The sequence below is a fragment of the Carassius carassius genome, chromosome 45, assembly GCF_963082965.1.
Source record: "Carassius carassius chromosome 45, fCarCar2.1, whole genome shotgun sequence".
Taxonomy (NCBI): Eukaryota; Metazoa; Chordata; class Actinopteri; order Cypriniformes; family Cyprinidae; genus Carassius; species Carassius carassius.
Genome location: NC_081799.1, coordinates 16,881,365 through 16,898,238, shown reverse-complemented (window position 1 = coordinate 16,898,238; position 16,874 = coordinate 16,881,365). Strand labels below are relative to the sequence as shown.

General features: G+C 38.3%; 1 protein-coding gene across 7 annotated transcripts in view; it reads left to right on the top strand.

Moving 5' to 3' along the window:
- LOC132127794 (roundabout homolog 2-like) overlaps positions 1 to 16,874 on the top strand; it is a 135,824-nt gene that overhangs the window by 85,569 nt on the left and 33,381 nt on the right. For 3 of the 7 annotated variants that reach the window (XM_059539903.1, XM_059539901.1, XM_059539906.1), the window contains exons 3-6: positions 10,290 to 10,447; positions 12,104 to 12,224; positions 12,312 to 12,450; positions 14,089 to 14,209. In XM_059539903.1, coding sequence (XP_059395886.1) covers positions 10,290 to 10,447; positions 12,104 to 12,224; positions 12,312 to 12,450; positions 14,089 to 14,209 — 539 coding nt within the window. Of the gene's footprint in view, positions 1 to 10,289; positions 10,448 to 12,103; positions 12,225 to 12,311; positions 12,451 to 14,088; positions 14,217 to 15,529; positions 15,542 to 16,874 lie in introns of all 7 variants that reach the window. The other 4 variants (XM_059539905.1, XM_059539904.1, XM_059539907.1 and 1 more) reach the window with 2 other exon arrangements.

Genomic DNA, 16,874 nt, shown 5'->3' with positions numbered 1-16,874 from the left:
TAATATATAGTGGTGTTATATATAATATTATATATATATAATATTTTCACTTTTGTTTGTCCTGTTTAATATACTTTTAGCCATTAAGCTGTGACAGTACCTGAATATTAACGTCAGCCTGGTGGATCAGAGCATTACTCACACATGGAGGAAATTATTTTTCGTGCATAGTCACCACATCAGTGGATCCAGATGCTTTTCATCAATCAGCTGTGAAAGGAAGAGACAGAGAGAGCGAGAGATCCCAGCTGTTGTGTTCTAACAGGACTCAGGTGATGGCTAAGCAGCAGAGACAGCATCTAAATGAACGTCTAGATGATGACAAACACGCACATGCTAATTCCACCGCAAACAAAAGCCGAAAGAGACCGAAAAAAGTGACTATGGCGTACAAGCAGTGTTGATTTCCCACTGTCCCCAAGGCAATATCAGTCTGGGCTTCTGCCCTGAGCTCACACTGGACTCATTATGTCTGGAGAGGCCTCTTTGATCCTATCGGGGTTTGGGATGATGGAACATTGAAGGCAGCAGGTCGCTGTGTGTGTGTGTGTGCACACTATAGTGTGTATTTGTAGGGATGTTAGCTGGTGGGGGTAGGAGAGAGGGACAGATGTCCAAGCTGCACATGCCTCGAGCATCAGATCCAACCCCCCAACTCCCCTGTTACCTCTCCACCCCTCTTTACTCCCATCCCACCACCCCCCTGACTTCTGTCAGGAGCCAGTCCAGCCCGTGGGTCCATTGACAGCAACAGATGTGTTCGGCACTGGGCCATACTGATGCTAAGGTGACTGCAGAAGACCTCTGAAATCCAACCTCTTCCAAGCTGCTGTGGCATCTCATAGCCAGGAGATATGAAACCTGATCTAGATCCTCTTATCCTCTGAAGTGTCATTGATGGCAGAGAAGATTAGAGTTTAAATTCCTCAAAATGTCACAAGTTCTTTGGGTACTTTTGGTTGCAGTTGTGGGTCAGTCTGATATATTGTTTCCTGCCATAACTGACTGCAGGGCAGAGGCTTAGCCGCATCTATCCAGAGATTTGGAGGAAGATATTGAGATGTCTTTTCATGTGGGCCAGAGACAGGTGTATTCAAGAGAAGTACTCTTTCTCAAAGCTGCTGTAATTGTGTTGACTCCACAAGGGAACTCTTAGTGGCGGCCACAAATCACTACAGAGAACAGAAGGAAATCACTCATACACTCAGACAGCTCAAGAAAAAACGCTTAAATATCTCACACTATAATATTTTCAGCAAATACTTGGCTGCCCATGAGGACCTATATTTTTCCCAGGACACATTTTTATGAATATGTTTGTGTGTTTCTTCAATTTACTTGTAAAAAAAAAAAATAGTAAAAAAAATTTTATGCTCCAAATGCAGCATTTCAAACTCTTAGTCTATCTACAACTGCATCTCAAATCCAAACAGTATACATGGTTGAACCCCTGATGTCACAAGGACTATTTTACCGATGTCCTTATTACGTTGTGTGTTGATCGTGGTAGCATCATTGCTGTCTATGTAGACAGAGACTTCTCAGATTCAATCAAAAATATCTTAATTTGTGTTCCGAAGATGAACGAAGGTCTTATGGCTTTGGAATGACATAATGGTGGGTAATTAATGACAGAATTTTCACATCTTTTTCACATATATTTGACAGCTTAAAAGCTGTGACAGTCGAGTGCACGAATAACATTTCACACTAAATTTCACCCGGGTATAATGTCACCCGGGTATTTAAAGTACACTTTGCAGCTGTGGATTTAGGGGGCAGCTGTGGCCTAATGATTAGAGAGTTGGACTTGTAACCTGAAGGTTGCAGGTTCGAGTCTCATGCCGGCAGGAGTTGTAGGTGGGAGGGAGTGAATGAAGAGTGCTCTCTTCCACACTCAATAACCATGGCTGAAGTGTCACAGTGTCTGGGTTGTGTTCCCTGGGTTTCCACTAGGTGTCCTCCGTTCCCACGGTGTCTGTCATATTATCACTTCCTGTTCCCTTATTTGGTCACCTTCCTCCTTGTTTTAGTTAATTGATTGTTCCCCACCTGTCTCCAGTTTCCCCATTATCCTTCTGTGTATTTATACCCGGTCTGTCTGAGTCCTTGTCGAATGAATGATACCTCCCAGAGTCTGCTCTTCCCGTGTATTCTTGTTTTGTTTTTATGTTTTTGGATTTTCTGGTTTTGACCCTGCCTGGACTTTTTATGCTTTTTGGATTGCCCCTCAATAAACCTTTTACCTGTATTTGGATCTCTTCCGTGATTTTTGTATCACCGTACGTGACATGAAGTGCCCTTGAGCAAGGCACTGAACCCCCAGTTGCTCCCCGGGTGCTGGATATATAACTGCCTGCTGCTCTGGGTGTGAGTTCACTTCTCACTGCTGTGTGTGTGCACTTGGATGGGTTAATGCAGAGCACCAATTCTGAGTATGGGCTACCATACTTGGCAAATGTCATGACTTTCACTTTTCTTTTTTTTTTTCTTTTTGGAATTTTCAGTGTGAATGCACTACTCACACTATTTATAGCTGTGGCTCAGTGGTAGAGCATTGTGTTAGCAATGCAAAAGGTCATGGGTTCAATTCCCAGGGAACACACATTCTGGTATAGCCTGAATGCACTGTAAGTCGCTTTGGATAAAAGTGTCTGCTAAATGCATAAATGAAAAGTGCATAAGTACGCATCTTGGGATGCACCTTATGTGATCTATACATACACTACAGATCAAAAGTTTGGGATCAATAAGATTAAATAATAGGCAAAAAAATACTTTTTTTGCCCAAGAAGCAGTACATTTATCAAATATGACATTAAAATAATTTATAGCGTAATAATACATTTCTGTTTCAAATAAATGCTTTTCTTGTCTACTTATTAGGGCTGTGACGAGATCTTGTGGCACGAGATCTCGCGAGATCCGATGTGTCGGAAAGGTGACGATATCCTCGTGCAGACCATAGACTGTATACCCATAGGTTTCCTAAGAGTATTTGTGAAGCCAAAAGTAGGTGGAACCGGCCATCTCCATCTTGGCAGCACGTCACAGCGCGACACTCCCGGATAATCAAAGATGGGCAAAAAGGCGGGAGCTGGTTGCTGAAACCACACCCACCTAGCTCAACATTGGTGACAGTGGCAATCCACCTGTCACTCAAGTGGCCGCTGCCCTTAATTATGCAGAACTTTAAGGCTTAATATAATTTAAACGGAGTTAAAAGAGTCATTTCACAATTCAAATCACGATATGGACTAGCTGCAAAAGTCGATTTAGTGTCGACTTAAAAGTCGATCTCTGTTAGTGAATTGCGCAGATGCGTGGTTTACACACACACACACACACACACACTGAACCGCGGTGATTTCAGAGTCTGCCGTCTCACTAAATGAGAACGTAAACTAGGGATACATTGATCCGATACTTGGGATCGGTATCAGCTCTGATACTGGCATTTTCTGCAGATTGGGTATCGGTCAGACGAGACCGATCCAAATCCAATATTGTGTGTATACTATTCTGTGTTATTGCTGAGCCCCACGATCAATCAAACTGGGTGTTGTGTTCAGTTACAGTCAAAACGATGAAACTCCCTTCAAGAACGCACAATAACTGAGGTTTAAAACTGTTCAAAGAAAAGGCTCAATAAACTAACGCACAGATTTAATAGACTACGTATCAATATCTCTTCCCTTTGTACTAGTGATGTCTGGTTCCCAAATGAATCGTTCGTTTTAACCAGTTCTTCTTAGTCTTCTTAGGTTTACGTTTCCAGTAATCACTAATCCACAAATTACTTAAATGATTCACTTTTTTAACGTGGCTGACACTCTTTCTGAGTCGAAATTAACCAATATCCTGGAGTAATTCATTTACTCAAACAGTACACTGACTGAACTGCTGTGTAGAGAGAACTGAAGCTCATCATTCTGCGCACGGGATGTGCATAAGTGCTCTGTGCCGCTCTATATGGGCGCCTTTAGTATTATAATACTTTTCTGCGTAAACAAAGATTATTAATAGTCTTTCTTGTTCTGTCCTATCTATCATATGTTGCTGCCTTTATTACTGTGGTATACATTTAAAAGAAACTTCATTTCTACACACACATATATATATATATATATATATATATATACTTGTTTTTTCATGAATTTATTTTACGACAATACAAAGAGCAATGTGTAACATTTTATCAGATTTTAGACTTATTCACTTTTATTTGTAAATAAAATATTTCACTAGCTTTTATAAAATTATTGATTAACTGTTTTTACAGTATTTTTGGTTATTTCAGCTTTGATGAGTATAAAATACTTCTTTCAAATCCCGAGACTCCCTGAGGGCTTTTTTAGCCATTTTTTTTTGTTTTGGTGGGTGTCTGTCTGAGTGGAAGATTTTTTAACTTTTCCTGCCTCAGGTCTGCCCTGGTCTGGAGTGGTCAGGGGTGGTCTGTTGTGGATAAGTTTACATCCAGGGGGCCGGAGGACAAATGTGGGCATTTAAAGAAGATGAGAGGATTGAGGGGCCAGCAGACAGGCCTAAAGCTCTCCATATGTCCACACACACTGATAATGATTAGCATTATACCTCATCAATCAGACAAATCAATACCCTGCTGGTCAACTACCACCTGTACACCTGATTACGCATGCTAAACACACATAGCTCAAATGGAGTGAAATTAATTAAATTGTATGTAATCATAAGCATGTAAGATGCATCATTGGGCACCTGTGCATCCGTAAATCAAATTGGAAGAAGCGGTGCAGATATTTAATATCGAGGCACATGGATGCACTTGTAAAACTGATATTGACACCGTTCGTGATTTCCTGTCCCAAATTTAATAAGATTAATGCATTGCAATGATCACGCCCTGAGATTACAGCCCATGTCCTCTTCGAAGAAGCCATCTTCAGCTTTCGGTTGTCTATGTATATGTCTGAGAATGTGACGGATCGCTTCATGTGGAGAGGACAGATTGACAGATGACCAACTCAAATGCTGAAAGCGCCCCTGCGAACATAAACCTTTCATCACTGAGAGAGAGCCATTTGTCATTTCTCCTCACATATTTGAATATTAGATTTTATTCATGAGGGCTCGTAAAACATGCATGCTTTCAAGCAACAAAGTAACGTGCTTTTGAGTGCCTCATCATGCTTGACGGTAAACCATTTCATTAAGTGTGAATGATTGCTAATTTTATGCATTTGTACGTTTAGTTTAAACTTCTGCTTTGTTAAAGCTAAAAAAAAAGGTCTCTGAAAAACATAAAAACAACCTGTGGTCATATTGGATTTCACATTTCAGCAATCCAAACTGGTTGTAATGCTGAAAAAGACCTCAAACAAACCAGTCTCTGCTTTTGAATTGATTCCGTAAAGCCTTTCACCTGCCGCTTAGTGACTCAAACAGACTCATTACTGTATAGACAGCTGCATTGGGTGCAAGTGAAAGCCCCCAGCAGAGTCGTATGTTGGCGGTTTTGATGTCAGAGATCCGACTTTAAAATTAATGAAGGACCGGGGAAGAAGAATTGATTTTGAGAGGGGAAAGGTTGCTAGTCGGGGGATTCATTAGCCATGCCCCACAGAATGCAGCTATAGTGGCAGCCGAGGGAGGTAATTGAAGTGGACTGCAGCGCTCACGGGTAGGATTACACTGACTTGGTTTTCAGAGAAGATAGAAAGATGGAGAGAAGAAAGAGAGGGGGTTTCCCCCTGAGGCCAATGTAAGAGGTGGAAGGTCATAGTCCTAATCCCTTATCCCTAGGGTTAATAGGTAATTGGCAGTCTAATCAGGGTTTATAGAAGCTCTCTTGGTCAGATATGGCCTAGGACTAGTTTGAAATTATACCCTTTCTTACCTGTTAGAGTCATGTATACCCTATCTTAAGGTCATGATTGTCAAGATAGGAACAAGAGAAGATGATACTCACATTTTATTGGCTTAGCAAGCCCCTCTTATAATTATAGTGAGTTTGCTTGTCTGTTAGAAGGTGTATTTCTGGCAACAATGGGAAAGTTCACGATAACTTACTTTTCTTTCAGATCTGAGGGCACCTCTCTCAAGGGAACTGGATCTGTTGTTGGCTTGACAGGGTAACATTAGATCTCATAAGCCCACGAGACTCTCCTCTTTAATGCTGTTTATATGCATGTGAGTGCGTGTGTGTGGAAATTAATTAGTTGAAAGATCACATAGAGTGTGTTTTGGGACCGGTTCACGGGGGTTAATTAAAGACGCAGGTAGGGCCAGGGATTCAAACTTGCTCAAATAGATTAAACTAACGCTCAATGCCCTACTGACTTAAATCTTGTCAAGATATTTAAGACTTGCTTTAAAACATTAGTGATGTTGTTTTGTTGTTTAATAAAGCAATAAGCCAAGAAAGGACGCATAGACCCAGAATTTCGGTAGCAAGTCGTTACTGAAAAAATGAAAACGATATGGTATCAGGATTTCTTAAGGACCGGTGGTACCGTCTTCATGTGCTATCTGGACTCTTTTCAAAAAATTATTCTTGTAGCTTCAAAAAATTACTGTTGAACCAATGATGTCACGTGGAATATTTTAATGATGTCCTTACTACCTTTCTGGCCCTTGAACATGGTGGTTGCGTTGCTGTCTATATAGGGTAAGAAAGCTCTCAGATTTCATTAAAAATAACCAAATTTATGTTCCAAAGATCAACAAAGGTCTTACGGGTTTGGAACAACAAGAGGGTGAAGAATTAATGATAGAAATTATTTTAGGGTGAACTATCCCTTTAATGAAATGTGATTGCCACAACTGTCTATGGGTTTTCCTATTTTAAAATGCGATGTCACTAGACATCCAATTACACTCATGTTTGTCAAGCAGGAATGCTGCCATCATTCACCATGACATCCTCACGAAGTGTAATTTATATTCAAGCCTGATGCCACTCCATCGCATACATTTGAAAGGAAGGAAATTAAAACAGCAGCAGCTGACAGACATCCATTAGAGGTGCAAAAAGGGGTGCCCCAGTAGCTAACGCTAATATCTGCCTGTTCTGTTGTCCTGCTTTGGATTCATCAACAATATATATTCACTAGCACATGCTCGGAGAGCTTCATTCATCAAACCCAACTCTCCCGCCCGCCGCGATGACATTGTAGTGACATTAACGCAGTAATTTAGAAGTAATGGCCATGCATTATCCATCCTAAAGTGAAAGCGTACACGCTGATTCACTTACGCCCACGTAAACACATCCTATGCACCAATTAATTCTCACCCATAATTAATAGTCAGAAACAAATTTGATTCCAGCTGCTGGTTCCCGGCTGTTTTTTTGTCCATCCATGGCTTTTCAGTCTGTTTCGGCTTTAATAAATCTTGCATTATAACGATCCATAGCGCCTATAAAGATTTGTGACTCTAATCTTAAAAACCCGCTGCAGAAACACTCTAGTTCCTTTGCTCAAGAGGTATTAGGGACCTTGAGATTGTATCAAACTCTCAATAACTGCTCGCGGTGCTGAAGGACAGCCGGTGTCCCCAAGCTGGAAACCTTGACTATGGTGTCATCAATCTATCATGTGCATGACAATGATAGATTTTGGCAGATAAGTCTAATGTCTTCTATTTAGGAGAGTATTCATAACACTCATACGCGTTTATCTTAAGGTGTAATGGGATCATTTTAAGGACAGTTGGATTATGAAAGTGTAATTTGTTGTATTCAGTATATATGGACCTGAATCACTTGGCAATATTTTTGTTAATTTTCACGCAAAAAAAATCAATAAATAATTCTGTAACGATTTAAAACTCCATAATCATCGGGAAGAAGGAGGCGGGAACCGGCGGACAAACAAATAAGATTTAATAATGACAGAAGAAATACAAAACAGCGCGTCAGCCCTTCACGGACAACTGACGTGCACAAATAAAAAGCAAAACACAAACTAAAACCCAGGCCTGGTCCTCTCTCATCCGTCACTGTCGTCGCTCCAGTTTTATATCCCTCCATCTCCTCCGTGGGACTCGAGACCGGTGGGTCGAGCAGGTGTCGCTCATCTCCAATCACTCCACCGGCCTCGCTCCTGTTCCCACGTCTCTCGGCCCCACCCCACTCATCACAAATTCATAATATTAATATTTGTAAGATAGTATTATTTATGGTCACTTTAGATAAAAAAAATGTTTCTAAATGAATTTAATTTACTGGAACTAAACCCACCAGTACTTTCTAGAATTGAGAAACCAATAGAGTGTCGAAAGATTCATTGATACCACCACTTGGACTTTTAATATGCTACATTTTTACCCCTCTCTATAATGAATTAATCATCTTTAGGGGCTTGATGTGCAAATTATGGGGTAAAGCTCAACCTCCGCAGCTTCAGAAATCTTGTCTTTGTGCTCTGAAATTTTATGTAAGACTTCTGATATGTCAATTTCAGCTAAAACATAAAAGTTCTCTAAGTCTTCAGAGTTGTCATATTGTGTGATTTTGAGGAGACATGTGAAGTGGTGTGGTCAAGAGAGAGCATGAAAGATGGATGGGAAGAGAGAGAAATGACTGCCTTCGGACTGTTATCAGACCTCTGTCAGTTCAGTTGGAATCCAGAATTTGGTTCAGGTCAGTCAAGAGAAAAGGACAAGACCAGAAAGGGGGCAGATAGGAGAAATGGTGTCAAAAAGAGAGTGACTTTGGCAGTGAATAGAGATTATTGTTTGTGAAGGTACATTAATTAAAAATAAGAGAACTGTACTGCTAACCTGGGACCTGTATTGCCTGATAATAGAGCAGAATGTGTAGAATTGTTTATTTATTCATTTATCCCAGTGTTTGATTCTGTTCTTTTTTCAATAAGAAATAATTTATACAGTCTTTGTTAGCATAAATTGTTTGTTGTTTTTTCTATTGGCCTTGAGCATCCTTGGGCCTTGGATAAATTTGAAGAGTTATTGTACTTCAGGTTGAATGGTATACCCTTATATGGTGATGGGCGTGTCTTATGCTAATTACCAACTGTAGGCACATGCCCCTTTTGGAATTCTTTATATCATTATTTTAGAATAGTTCATCAATAATGAATGAGGATGAAAACATTCCTATGGAAGGTTGTTTCCACCAGGGCATAACAAATAAAGGTAATTTGACTTTTTATCTCACAAGTAAGAATTTTACAAACAAGAAAATAGAATTGTGAGATATAACCTCAGAATTAACTTACAATTCTGACTTTTTTGTGAGGAAAATAGCATACTTATTTCCTCATTAAAACAGGCTTCTAATAATTTCTCATTTTGTACAACAGTAATTGAAATGGAAACTTAAAAAAGGAAAGGAAAAATTGCTGATTTATCAAGATAAGAAAAAAAATACAATATGATTTTGCAGGCAGAATTTCTTCAGCCACTATTTAGTGTCTGCTGCCTGTTTTAGTGTTCGAGTTCAATCTGTTCCCTCTGGCTATAAAGAGAACTTTTACAGTTCCTTCTCTCATGGCTTGCTGACTAAAACAGGGTCCTATTTCAGTGGATTTATTTGCTGTCTGAGCTCTGGATATTGTTTTCTGACTGAGAGACCCAGAGTTTGGTTCACTTTTGGATCTTATCCAGTGCAATATCCAAAGCCTTCCACTTCATACACTGTCTCTGAACGCAAACCTTTCGCTCTGGGCCACAAACACCAATTGGAAACGTGTAGCTGCAGAACGATTTAGAGGGGTTGATAGAGCACTGGTCAGATTAAAGTATTGGCAGTGCTGGCACTAAGGAATCTGATAAATGGCAATAAAATGGAAATCCAGATTGAGAGGGGAACTGATATCATCAGCCCCAAAGGTGCAGGAAGGTCAATTGAAGGATATTTGTGCTGCTGGTTATTGCCTATGTTGCCGTTTTTGTGTTTGCATGTCCTGTAGGCCTTGTTTTTGCACACACTGTCATTTGTGTGATGTTTGTAACATTTTTGGTCTGTATCAGTAACAAAAGAAGGGTGATTTTTGCCAGTGTCTAACTGATTTAATTATTCATAGTCATGTGTTAGAGGAAACAATGCATTATTTATTAGGCCAACATGGACAGTGAGCAAATTAAGACCAGGGGGAGAACAGGACAACATTGCAAACAAATTAAACTAGGAAAGCCAACTAACAAAATGATTGCATGGCACTAAACTAATATCCCAAAGTGCTGCAGTATAACACAGTAGAGTGTAGCTGTTTGTGGAGTTATGTTCATAGTGATCTCCAGTCACAGTTGCTGATTATTTCTGTCTTTTCTCCCTGTTTCTTCAGTTCTCCGGGATGATTTCCGACAGACCCCCAGTGATGTGGTGGTGGCAGCAGGGGAGCCGGCAGTGATGGAGTGCATCCCTCCACGGGGCCACCCAGAACCCACTATCTCCTGGAAGAGGAACAACGTGAAAGTGAACGACAAGGACGAGAGGATAACGGTGAATTTGTCTCTTTCCATTTCCTTTCCTTTCCTTTCCTTTCCTTTCCTTTCCTTTCCTTTCCTTTCCTTTCTTTCTATACATTTAAAAATACATGTCAAATAAGTACTGTTCTTCTTGTATTCATCAAAGAACCCTTAAAATATACACACCACTGTCTCCATAAAAATATTAAGCAGCACAATGTTTTCAACATTGGTGATAAAAATAATTATTGATAAGGTTGGGAGCAGGCTTCACTATGTTTTTGTAGATTTTCAGAGTGCTGGCCTTATATAACACACTTACTTTATGTGGGCAAAACAAAGCGTCAATTGAAAACCCGAATTTTCGAACACAAATGTGCCATCAGAAAGAATGACGATAAATCATCAGTTGCAAGACACTTTAATTCTGTGGGACATAATGCCAACATGCTCAAATTTATGGGCTTGGAGCTGGTCAATCGGCCTCCAAGAGGTGGAGACCGTGAGAACCTCCTCTTGCAGCGAGAGGCTTGGCATATTTTTTATTTGAATACTTGCATCCCGCACGGGATGAATGAAGATCTGTCACTAAGCTGTTTCCTATAAATGCAGGTTAATACTACATGTGTTGGAATGTGTTAAAATTCTTGATGTATTATGTGTATTATATTGCAGTATATAGCGACACCATTGGTCCTGGTATCACTTTTGATGATGATGACGACGATGGGTGTGTCAATGACAATGGGTGTGGGTATTTAAGATTGGTTACAAGCTTTCCTGATTGCACACTGAAGAAGGCACACGCCGAAACGCGTTTGTGCAAAATAAACGTTTTATATGCATAGTGCGGCCTCTTTACTTTGTTTGATAAAAATAATAAGAAATGTTTCTTGAGCACCAAATCATCATATCTGAATGATCATGTGTCAATGAAGGCTGAAGTAACGGCTGCTGAAAATTCAGCTTTGCATCACAGGAATAAATACAATTTTGACATATATTAAAATACAGCTGTTTTAAGTTGTAATATTTCAAATTATTACTGTTTTTACTGTATTTTTGGTCAAATAAATGCAGCCTTTGCGAACATAAGAGACTCTTTTTGAGAATTTTAATTTTTTTTAGAAATGCATTTTTATTGACTCTAGAATGAATCTCAGTTTCAGTGTACTTTATTATGTTTTTCCATCTTAATATTGCCAAAGCATGCAAACAAATCAGTTTTGAAACAAAAACATGTGTAGGTATGGTAACATTTTGAAAAACAAAAGAAGTTCAGAGAGGACATTACTCTTAATAACTCGCACAAACATGCACAAACCAATAAATAGGAATTTATTTATATCTCTCTCTCTGTTCTCTCAACAATACAACTCTGTCCCTTTGTTCGTCTCTCTCCCATTGTCTGTCTATGACTCTCTTATCAGCCACTCGACTAAAGGGGCTATTAAAGCACTTTTATTAAATGGATCAGTTTGGCTGTCCTCTCTGTGTCAAGTGTTCCATAAACAATCAAACTGGCTTTTGCTTTAGTATTTATATTTTTCTGGAGCCCAGAAACCATGTACATAAAACATCACACCATGTTTGGCTTCCTGTGGGGACCAACTCAGATTTTAGTGTCTTTATCTCTTAAATTTTTTATAAATGCATAGCCCTGAAGATCGTCGTGTGCTTTTCCTTACAGATCCGTGGAGGGAAGCTGATGATCTCAAACACAAGGAAGAGCGATGCAGGAATGTATGTGTGTGTCGGCACTAATATGGTTGGAGAGAAAGACAGTGACCCTGCCGAGCTTGTAGTGTTTGGTAGGTTTGTACTTCTACTTTATCCTATAGCTTTTGTTTTCTCTCGTTCATCTCACATTGATCTCTCTGGGATTCTTTCTCCTGTAGAGCGGCCCATGTTTGTACGTAGACCTGTGAATCAGGTGGTCCTCGCTGATGACACAGTGGATTTTCAGTGTGAGGTTCAGGGAGACCCTACTCCCACCATACGCTGGAGGAAAGAGGAAGGAGAACTGCCTCGGGGAAGGTGAGACTCAGCTCGAAGCAATAAAATAGTGGCATTAGCAATACGATTAAAGACAAAAGTTAATTAATTTTTTTTTTTTAAACAAAACTAATTATTTTATATTAAAATATGAATAATACTCCTAGTAGTAGTAATAATAATAATAATAATTATTATTATGTATTATATAAATACAATTTTAATTATTATAATAAAGCATTAAAGTAATAAAATGCATATAAATTATAAAAATTGTATAATAACAATATGTACTATATAAATAAATATAATTTTATTTGATAAAATAATTCAATTTTATTTTTCAGTATTGTTTATGTGTATGTATACATGCACAGTGCCCTCCACTATTATTGGCAGCCTTGGTAAATATGAGCAAAGGCAGGTGTGAAAATAAATCTGCATTGTTTATCCTTTTGATCTTTCATTCAAAAAATTCACAAAATTCTAACCTATCATTGAAGTGAAACCATTGAAAGTAGGTGGAAAATCTCATTGTGAAATAAATGCTCTAGTTCATGTTGGCAACAATTATTGGCACCCAATTATTGCAATGTCTTTTTCCCAAGATAACAGCTCAAAGTTTTGCCTGAAGAGTTTGGAGAACACCTGATAAAAGATCAGAGACCATTCCTTCATCCAGAATCTCTCCAAATCCTTCTGTAGAGTTCCGGTCAGAGGACCGGGACAGCCATGGCAGAAGCTTCATTTTATGCTCAGTGACCCATTTTTGTGTTAAATTTGATTTTGGAATACTCTCCTGATGGAAGATCCAAACATGGTCCAGTATAAGATTTCTAACAAGGGCAGTCAGGTTTAGATTTATTATCTGTTGATGTTTGATAGAATCCATGATGCCTTGTGTCTGAACATGATGTTCAGGACCTCCAGCAGAAAAACAGGCCCATAACATTAACTGACAGTTTAACATGTAACTTAATTATTAAATATTATGTTAAATATTATTTTTAATTATAAATTAAAACATTCTAACATGGTTAATGCACTGGCCAAACCCCCAGACCTGTAAGTCATCTTATATTTCATATAGTTGACTGTTGACAAATATGATACAAGGTTGTGTCTATAAAATAGTTTCCCCCCCCTAATATTTAACCATTTAGCCATTCAGCATTGCAGTATAATTGACAAAAAAGCTAACAATTTTTACATATATTAGACTTTTATAGTACTTAATGTGTTATGTTTACAATTTTTAAAATAATTATTAAATAATGTACTGCAATTTAAAAAATATGTCTATAGAAGTTAAAAACTCACTGAACACTGTTAATCACTCTAAAATGTTACAGCTTTAGAGGAATATTATTTTGAATAATAAAATAATTACATTTTAATTTTAAATATTGTTTATATTTATCAAATCAGTACTTTGTTTTGTAAATATATTTTTATTTGTTTTATTTAAATATATTTTTACTGTAATTTATAAATTATATGTATATAAAAGTTAAAAACTCCTGGAACACTGTTAGCAGCAGATGTTAATCACACTGGAGTGTTACAGTGTTAAAATCTAATGTAGCGAAACTTTGCTGATACAGCTGGCAGAGGACAGTGGAACTCTGTTTATAGGCATACTAGAGAGTAACTTTGTTGCGTGTGCATGTTTCCTGGCAGGTTTGAGATCCGTGCCGACAACAGCCTGCGTCTTACTCAGGTGAAGGCTGAAGATGAAGGCTCGTACACCTGTTTATCTGAGAACAGCGTGGGCAAAGCCGAAGCATCCGGAACACTTCAGGTCCACGGTGAGTTACAACAACTGTGTAGATGCACAGATGCTGCTTAGCTCAGTAACTCTCTCAAACACACACACACAAGCATGCATACATGTCCACACAGCAGCACATCTGACGCATTTGATAATAATTCTATTATGTTCTTCTCACTGACTTTAGCATCTTTCTCACACACACTCAACTGAGTCTAAATTGTATTAGTCATAGCCCACACAGACACACACACACACACACACACACACACACACACACACACACACACACACACACACACACACACACACACACACACACACACATATGCTGGCCTTGCATTTTGCTGATTACAGGAGTGAAGTGCTATGGCAACAGCCATTTATTTAAAGCTGCCAGATGCAATTAACATAATTCCATCTGGTTAGAGGCACATCTTGCTTCATAAATCATTACTGTGGGCTTGAGAACATGCACGCATTAAGAATATTCTACACACTTAATAGATGTTCATAGCAGCACACTTGCTGTGAATGATTTCACCTGACAGCTGATGGACGATGATTCAACGTGTGAGTGAAAATGAAATATTATTAGTACAGCTTTGTAGAAACATTTAGGCTTCTCTGTCAGACAGAAGGAATCTATAACATGAGTGTATTCCTGTTCATGTCATGTTGGAATTAGCATAGTTATTAGTTTTACAACTTGAAACCGTTGTTTTTTTAAACCTGATATTGTTAGTTGTTATCTTGTTACGAAAGCATTGACTTCTATCAATTGTTTTTTCTAATATCATGTAGAAACAACTCAAATGGCTGTATCACCTTTTGAAAGCTATTTTTTTTTTATCAAAACCAGCTGCCCAGTGTGTGCTTAGATTTAAGAATTTTAATTATTATATATATATTATACTTACTATAAATATTTAAATATATTTTATATATTTTTTTTTTATAAATTATATTATAAATATATATATTTATAGTAAGTATTAGATATACTATGAACCAAAAAATGCATGTGCATCTTTTTTGGTGTTATGGGTGTTGTCATAGAAACACATTTTTGCAAATCCAATGATGTCAACAGCTCAGAGTCATCTTGTAATTATGGTAATTCCAACATGACATGAAGAAAACATAATTTAGAGTTTCGCTCATCACTTCCTCCTCATCTGCTTTTCCTGTCACTGCCGACCCATTGTGGTTTCATCCCACTTGTTTTTCATTAATCACTCACTATTTTTTTTTCATTCATGTTCTAAATACAAAATCCAACTTTCCAGTTCACTCATCTCATTTTTATCATTTTTTTTGTCTCTCTCTTCATCCTCACCTACATTATAGTGGGCCCATCTCGTAAGTACCATTCCATTTCATTCCTCTGCATGCGTGTGGTTGTGCTTTACATGTTTCTGAGGCTGTGATTGGTTGTGACAAGGTTAAGATCCTGCACTGGCCATTCATCTCTTGTCTATTTGCTTGTCATTTTTGCCCATTTAAAGGGACAGTTCACAAATATGAAAATTGTCATTTATTCACCCTCATGTCATGTTTTATCTTTCTTCTGCAAAACACAAAAGAAGGTATTCTGAAGAATCTGATTTTGTCCATTCAGTGAAAATCAATGAAACCCCACTGACTTTTATTGTATGTTCAAAAAAGCACAGAGAAATTTGTAAAAATATCTTCTGTGTGTTTTTTTTTTTGCTAAAGAAAGTCATACAGGTTTGGAATGATGACAGAATTCTTATTTTTGGTTGAACTGTCCCTTCTACACACAGAAGTAATGAGTCTCTATTCTATTCCAGCTCATTAATTCAGATATGCAGAGCAGTAACACTGGTTTTCACTTCAGAGGCTTTTGAAATGTGACTGGGTTTTGACTGCTTTGGAAGTTCTTAACTGAGGAGAGTTACAAAAGGTCATTATCTAGCTGTCCTTTCACTCCAGACTATGAGAAAAAACATGATCAAATTACAGAGACACTGAAAGAGAGCTCCTCTGCTCCAAAGCTTGACCAGTACCCCTGCAGTGCCCATAATGCATCAGTGGATGTGAGTTCTAAAAGATCAGAGGGATCTGGAACTGATTTTTTTTTGTGCAGTGTGGTCAATTCAGTTAGCTAGAACAACTCCGTATTGTCAGCAGAAACCTCTTGGGTTTGGCTTTGAAGCTTTGCGGAGTCACCAAGCCTCCAAACGTTTTACCCTTAAAAGTTTTCATAAATAGCATTAAATAAATACACTTTTTTTTTAGGATTACAATTTTATACCACTTGCTTTTTTTTCTTGTGAGAACTGTATTTAACTTAAAGTGCAATAAGGAGTACATGTGACTGAGAAATCATTTCCATTTCTGTCACAAAAAAACACTGCTTTTTCACAATTGGAAACAACTATATCTGATGCTGACGGAGCACTTCTGTGTTAGCCAGACCGACCGACAGACAGGCAGAATGAAAGAAAGAACATGTTTTCAGAGGCAAGCAAGGGCGTACTGCTCCTTTTTAAGGGGTAAAAAGAAACCATTCCATGCAGGGTGGTAGTTTTCATACAACCCGACTTGGGTCTTTGGTGCTTTTCTTTTTTCTTTTGTTATTTGCGTCTTGGATGAGTTACATTTAATTGAAAGTTTGGGAAAAGTACTTTCAGAGCTACTCGAACAGTTTTTGTAGTATATATATATATAT